The 7,508-nt window shown below is 44.8% G+C and overlaps 1 protein-coding gene across 1 annotated transcript in view; it reads left to right on the forward strand.

The window, feature by feature from the left end:
- Positions 1–279: 279 nt before the first annotated feature.
- Positions 280–7,508, forward strand: part of pcsk5a (proprotein convertase subtilisin/kexin type 5a) — a 20,753-nt gene continuing 13,524 nt past the window's right edge. Inside the window, exons 1-11 of the mRNA XM_076158407.1 lie at positions 280–408; positions 2,193–2,297; positions 2,395–2,568; positions 2,723–2,866; positions 3,179–3,252; positions 3,491–3,579; positions 3,709–3,881; positions 4,112–4,318; positions 6,374–6,474; positions 6,874–6,977; positions 7,303–7,423. Coding sequence (XP_076014522.1) covers positions 280–408; positions 2,193–2,297; positions 2,395–2,568; positions 2,723–2,866; positions 3,179–3,252; positions 3,491–3,579; positions 3,709–3,881; positions 4,112–4,318; positions 6,374–6,474; positions 6,874–6,977; positions 7,303–7,423 — 1,421 coding nt within the window. The remainder of the gene's footprint in view (positions 409–2,192; positions 2,298–2,394; positions 2,569–2,722; positions 2,867–3,178; positions 3,253–3,490; positions 3,580–3,708; positions 3,882–4,111; positions 4,319–6,373; positions 6,475–6,873; positions 6,978–7,302; positions 7,424–7,508) is intronic.

Consider the following 7,508-nt stretch of genomic DNA (forward strand, 5'->3'; position numbering starts at 1 on the left):
CTCATTCCCAGTAAAGGAGAGCAGAGTCTTGACAGCTCCAGCCGGCAAGCGGCCTTGGCTTTTTTTTTTTCACAGCATCTGATGAAACTCGCTCATCAGCCACGTAATCTTTGGACCGCTGGACTTCAATCATTTCAGCACGCCGAAACATTCCAGCAATGAGAAATATTTTTCACAGGAGATCAAACAACAGGAAATCTGCATGAAACACCTGTGTAGGATTTAATTGAGAGGAAGCCTTCCACCTCAGCAGTAATGGTGTGTTTTAGGGTGCTTTGCATGGGATCGCTCCTCTTCCAGCTCTGTAGCGGGACGATATTCACTAACGACTGGGCCGTGAGAATAAAGGGCGACAGTGAGGCCGTGAACTGGATAGCAGAGAAATATGGATTCACAAATATGGGCCAGGTAAGTGAGAAGGAGGACAAACTATTGATCACAGTTGATGTTGAAGTTTCTAATTTCACACAGACTATGTATATATATATATATATATATTTGGCCTGCAGAGAAGCCCAGAGGACGGGCCTTTAAGTTTCAAGCTTTGAATTAGGCCACAGACTGCAGACGGACAGGCATGAATATTGGATGAGCACAGTATAGAGCCTACATGTGCATACAAAATGTATTCTGTCAACGCTCACCAATTGTTCTGTAACTGTAGTATCCACCCCGTTTTCTTATTGCAGGTCAGTGCGACAACACATTACCACAAACTCAACCTGGAGTGAAATCACAAATGGCTTTTTATTTCAAGATAAAATTGTAAGAAATGCAATTGTGTGACACACTGCCCACCAGCTGCCTCGCACAGACCAGAGAATGGACAGAAACACAATCCAAATAGGGCAAACATCATTTTTTCTCTGGTGCATTCGTGCAGAGAATGTGAAGTCTTTCTATCACTCCTACATTTTCAGTCAAGCAGCCACTGGCAGAGACAGTCTGGGTAAAAACCCAAACCAAATGAGTGCAGTTTGGCTCCTTCCAGGGGAAAACATTATTATTTATTTATAATTGAAGGCAACAATAACCCTGCTGAAATATTATAGAAATAATTGGCAACCTTAGTCAATAATTATGCCGATTATTCAGACAAAAAGACAAAATGGTAATAAGTAGAAGTGGAAGCAATAAAGCAACATTCAGTTTAGTTTAGTAGTAAGTTTAACCACATAGAGTGAAATAGTTTCTTCCTTTGTGGTCTGATGACATTTCCTCTATCATTGAATGAATATGCAGCTTTATTGTATCTGTGCTGTATGCAAGTCTGACAGCATATTAGCTCCAGAGCCAAACATCACACACTCGGCTCATTTCATTTCACACATCCTCAGCGTATGGGATTAACTATCTATGTTTGGTGACTTTGCAGAATCCAGATCTAATAGTTTGCAGCCACTTCAATCACGGTTGAAATGGAATTACACAAAGTGCACGAAATATGCAATAAAAGTATAAATCAATCAGACACAGCTAGTTATTAGACCCGCAGATGGATCCAAATAAGAAAAGTAAAAAAAAAAAAAAAATCAATGAATAAGTGAAACCTATAAATAAAATAAAGAGGTAGCAATTTGTGGAGTCCGGGCCCATAAAGCTCAACACTTGCACGGCCTCAGGATATGTGCGGTAATGAAACCGAGAGGCGACGGCTGCAGCTCTCTGCCGTCCAAAAAAAGAGCTGAAACAATTACTGCACTTTAATGCTGAGGTCAGAAATTAAAGAGCAACTTTCATATTCCATAACAAAGCTATATGGGAATGAAGTCGGAGCGTAATTTATTATGGCCGTTCGGCGAACGAGTGCCAACCTGTGACACTTTTCTATAAATCATGTATAAGTTAGTGCTCCGCCTTTTATGTGTAACCTTGGTAGTCCTGCTAACATCATGGCGTTAGGGAAGGGCAGAGTGTTGGGTGTGTGTGTGTATTCACAGCACAGACATGGACACACACACACACACACACACAGAGCAGCAGCAGCAGCAGTGTGACGAATCTTGTGGCTCAGGTTGCTCTCGTCTGAAAATCTATCACAGGTGTAAGGTAGCCGCCTTAATGAAAGATACCCACGGCATTTTAATAATTGAACAGCTGTTTGCTTCTCTGGCACAGCAGGATGAGACACACAACTTCACCTTTCCCACAAAAACTCATAAATAAAGAGGATTTGATATTTGTTTTGTCAGATCGGAGAGTTGAAGGATCACTACAGGTTCCGTCACGGCGGGACGGCGAAACGCTCCGGCGCGTCCAACAATGACCTCACGGCCCTCATCGCCAAGGAGACAAAGGTACGGTAACGGGATATGCCTGGACGCCTAGATTATTAATCGGCGTCTCCACCAGTTCCCTAAACGCACCCACGTGTCCCTGTGTGTCCCCCTTAAGGTGGAATGGCTCCAACAGCAGGTGGTCCAGGGGAGAGCCAAGAGGAACTCCAGAGCCAGTCACATCTACTCCATCGACATCAAGACCAAATTCACTCCTGAGGGCCGCGTTCAGCCCGACACGACCCTGGCGCTGCATTTCAACGACCCCATGTGGAGCCGTCTGTGGTACATCGTGAGTCTTCCTCTCCTCCAGAAAAGTTCAAATCCAAAACTAGTCGACGTAAACCCAGACAGACAGACAGACGGAACCTTAAAATAGAGGCAGGTTTTTTCTTCAATCCCAGGGGAGGGGGCCAAATTGATGTTCTAGTTCTTTTGCTCCGCAGCGCTGTGGCGACGAGACCAAAGGCTGCCAGTCTGGCATGAACATCGAGGGCGCGTGGAGGAGAGGCTACACCGGGAAGGGTGTGGTCGTGTCTGTCCTCGATGATGGCATTGAGAGAGAGCATCCTGATCTTAAGGCAAATTATGTAAGTGCCCCGGGATGGGACACTGTTCTTAGGTAGGGGGACATTAATCATAAGCACTTTGGCAGAGCTCTTAGAGTAAAAGTGCAGAGCAGAGACAGATATTGCAGGCAGAGCTTTTAGGCCAAAGGTTTTGTAAGGGTCGGGTTAGAGTATTGGAGTGGACATTAAACATCTGATCCATTTAACTGTCTCGCTTGCTGGTGAATAGCGCCTTTTATGATTTGCCCATCGAAACAGAAATAGATAACCGCATTTTCCTCCAGCATTTTTCTTTATGTGCTATATAACTTACCCCGCCGCCATCTGTCTCAGGATCTTCTGGCTAGTTTTGATTTCAGCGGAAAAGACCAAGCTCCCTCTCCGTATGATTCCCATAATTCCGCCTTGTGAGTACGTCTTATGTCCGGATTTCACTCTGCACCTGTTTCGCAAACATCTTTCTCCGTAATGAATGCAAAGTTTTCCTTTCCTGTTTCCTCTAATTACATGTATATATGAATATGCAAACGGCCTGCAGTCTGAATTCTGTCTTCTCCCTGATTTGATGCAACATAAATAGCCTGTCTTCTCCTCATACATATGCATCTAACCTCCTGTTCTGTTCTTCTCCTCCTTTCTTGGAAGCCACGGGACTCAGTGTGCAGGAATGGTTGCCGCAGTTGCAAATAACTCCCAGTGTACAGTCGGGGTGTCGTTCGGCGCCCGGATCGGCGGTGAGTCCGCGTGACAGTGCGGAGCGCTGCAGCTGAAGGGTTTATCAGAGGTCAGATGTGTGTGACATACAGCAGGGATGGCGGATACAAACATGACTCCCCTCCCCCGCTCCCCCCCTGCATGTGTAGGCATCCGTATGCTGGACGGCGACGTGACGGATGTGGTGGAGGCCCAGTCGCTGAGCTTCAGACCGCAGCACATTGACATCTACCTCGCCAGCTGGGGGCCTGAAGACGACGGGGCCACTTTGGAGGGACCGGGGCCTCTGACTCGTCTCGCCCTGCACAGCAGCATTGAAACAGTGAGTGGAAGATGTTGCGTGTTGCATGTGAAGGAGAAACACAAAGGGCCGGTTAGCGGCGTGTGCTGGTGTGTAGAAGTATGTGATTCTGAGGGAAAATGTGTTTGTTTATGTCTGCGTCCCACCTGAGGCTGTATATTTACTTCCAGGGCTTATTTTAATCTCCATATCAATGTGTAAATATCATTAATAACTGAATCCCTCCCATCTGCTTCCATGATGAATCTCAGGGCAGGCACGGCAGAGGCTCCGTGTTCGTCTGGGCGTCGGGGAACGGAGGACGCAGGGGCGACCATTGCTCCTGTGACGGCTACGCCAACAGCATCTACACCATCTCCATCAGCAGCAGCACCCGGGCCGGAAACCGACCAGACGACCTGGAGGAGTGCTCCTCCACGCTGGCCACGGCTTACGCTGGAGGAGAGTCGGACGAGATGGTGAGTAGGAACATCAACAGGAGCAGGAGGCGCACGTGGAGCAGACACTTCTGTCTCCAGACCAGCTCACATCGCTGAATTAGACATGCAGCCTAAACAGAAGTGTGTAAAGGCCTCCGAGTGAATATTACTGTTTGGAACTAGAACAGCGTGATCCTCTTGACACCTGCCATTGAAGCAAACAGGCCCTAAAAATAGACTTCAGCCAGAGTTAATATCTTAATAGGCCCGTAAGTTTTAAAGCCGTCACCAAGACACACATTAGAAAGAAATGGAAATGAGAAATTTACGCACCCTAACCTCTTTGCTTTTCCCTGAGATATTGAATATTTCGGGAGCATGGAGCAGCCATTAAAGGGTTTTTTGTCAGAAGGCATTTGGATACGGAGCCCCCAGAGAGTCACAGCTGAGGAATGAGAGTAATGATGAACAACGAGCCACGTGCACACATTAGGAAACAAGAGAGCGAGGAGGAGAGAGTGTGTTTATCTGGCAGCCGCACAACTTCTGCTACAGCCTGTAAAAGCAAGAGGCGACGTCGTTCAGTGTTGAGCCGTCAATGTTATTAAACGCATTAAAAATTGATGCATAAAATACTGTTTTTCATCAGCCAATCAGAGAGCCGTCTCAATGAGTTGCTGTGTAATTCGTCTTTGATTACAGAAATACAATTCTGCCTCTGGTCACGCTCGCTGATAAAGGGACATTCTGACGATAAAATATTCACATCACATCTGAATATATATTAGAAATAAATGTTAAATCGCTCAAAGGGTGGACATCTATTAAACTGGTATGATCATTACAGTAAATACTAATTACATTACTTTAAATCTATTCTTAAACTAGCAGAGCAGACGCCACAACTGGGAGTGTAATGGCCTGTCCTAATGTGTGTGCACATCGCTAAACCAAGCGTGACCTCCAGTACACGCCGCTGTTACAGCTACACACTCAAATCAAGACTTACACATGCAACAGTTTTGTTTTATACGATGAGATAGTTACACGTGAACACAGCTCATCCCTCTCGTCTGCATGTTGTTGGTTCTTAACAAGCAAAGGTTGAGCAGCAGCGATTGCATTCCGTTCCGTTCCGTTCAAACGTGCTCATCTGCTTTACTTCCAAACGCCATTATCTGGCTTTTTGTTTTGTTAATGAGTTAAATGAAAGCGTGGTTGGCTGGGTGAGTGGTCTCCTCTGTACATGTTAGAGCCAGCTTGTTACCCGTGTCATTCTAATTTGGTCCTTCTGAAAAACCTGTTACATATGCAGATTGGTTCACGGCCATGTCTGAACATAATAAGCAGATTGAGAAGTGGCCTCTCAGTATTCATACAGATAATATAATATATTCACACCGTTTAAACATGTGAGTGTGAAGCTGGAATACACAGATTAAGCACAATTTCAAGAGGAAACATGAATTTATTACAGAGATATTTCTTATGGAATCCAGCACCATGAAAAATGGAAATAGACTTCCCAGAAATAAAGTCCAGCGGTTCCAAGATGATGATGATGATGATGAAGCAGAGCAGGAAAATTATTATGACTATGACTATGACGATGATAATGATGATGATGTTGATGAAGATGATGAAGATAAAGCTGAAGATGATATTTATGTTGATGAAGATGATGATGATGATGGTGATGTTGATGATATTTTTGATGATGATGATGGTGATGAAGATGATGATTAAGATGAAGATGATGTTGAAGATGAGGATGATGTTGATGATTATGATGTTCACGAAGATAAAGCTTTTTGACGATGATGATGACGTTGATGTTGATGATATTTATGATGATGATGATGATGATGGTGATGAAGATGGTGATGAAGATGAAGATGAAGATGATGTTGAAGATGATGACGATGATGTTGATGATGATGATGTTGATGAAGATGAAGCTGAAGATGATATATGATAATGTTGATGATGATGATGATGATGATGATGATGATGATATCATTATTATTGTTATTGCGACAACACTGCAGTTCAGCAGTGTAAAGCTCCTCATGTCTGCGTCGCTTGTGTTGCCAGGTCACCTTGGCAGGAGATCAGGGCTGCAGTGTGGATCGTTACGGAAGCTCGCTCTCGTCTGCCATGGCTGCAGGTGTCATCGCTCTCACTTTGGAGGCCAAGTAACCGACTTTCCCCCCTCTGACACAGACACGTTTACTTTGGTTGAATTTGCCTGCGGCCTGACGGTGCCAATAGAGAATGTTCAAAGGAAAACTTTTGACAGTTTTGTTGTTTTGCACATTTTCCATTTTGTGAGAGACCACTCAGAAAAATAGATGAAGTGAAATGGAACCAGAGATGTTTTGGTTGAAAGAATGAAACAATAATGAAACACAATTATGGGAAAGTAAAGTCTGCTGAGAATAGTGGAGATAAGTCAACTTACTGGCTAGACTTCATATTAATCTTAGATACATTTCCTAAGGATAGACAGTAACAGTGTGGCTACAACCTGATGGATTTGAGTTTTAAAGTGAATGAGTTTGATTCATTTTGCGTTCTGTTTGACCTTTCGTCAGCCCCTCGCTAACTTGGAGAGACGTGCAACACATCATTGTTCAAACGTCGCAGGCTCGTCATCTCGATGCCCCGGACTGGCGCCTGAACGGGGCCGGATACAAAGGTACTCCCGCTGGGTTTGGGCCATTTACAAGCAATTCTATCAGATTAGTATTCTGCTGCCAATTTTACAAGGAGCAAGATGAGTTTGGATAAGAATCTTGATATAGCATCCTTTTGTAAATGTTCCCCCAGCGCCTTATTTTTTTCCAGGAAAACTATAAAAGAGCAAAACACGGAGGAAGTAATGAGATATTGTGAGCAGAACAGTGATAAACGCCTACAAAGTCCCAGGAGTGTTTGAAAGTCTTTTATAAGCTACAGAAACTTTCCTTACCTCGTTAATTTATTTACGGTTTGTGCTGTGTGTGTGTGTGTGTGTGTGTCAGTGAGCCACCTGTATGGCTTCGGCCTGCTGGATGCTGAGAAGATGGCGGTGGTGGCTGAAGACTGGAAGCGCGTCCCTGAGCAACACATGTGTGTGGAGGAGGCTCCCCTCCAGGCGAGCAGGTATGACACCAGCCGTCACCTCCTGCTGCCTAAAGGGATGGAACAGATTTACACTTTGATCCCGGCTCTTCCCATCAACCCCGGC

Source organism: Genypterus blacodes, unplaced genomic scaffold, assembly GCF_046128005.1.
Source record: "Genypterus blacodes isolate CSIRO-AG114 ecotype Tasmania unplaced genomic scaffold, CSIRO-AGI_Gbla_v1 ptg000077l_1, whole genome shotgun sequence".
Lineage (NCBI taxonomy): Eukaryota > Metazoa > Chordata > Actinopteri > Ophidiiformes > Ophidiidae > Genypterus > Genypterus blacodes.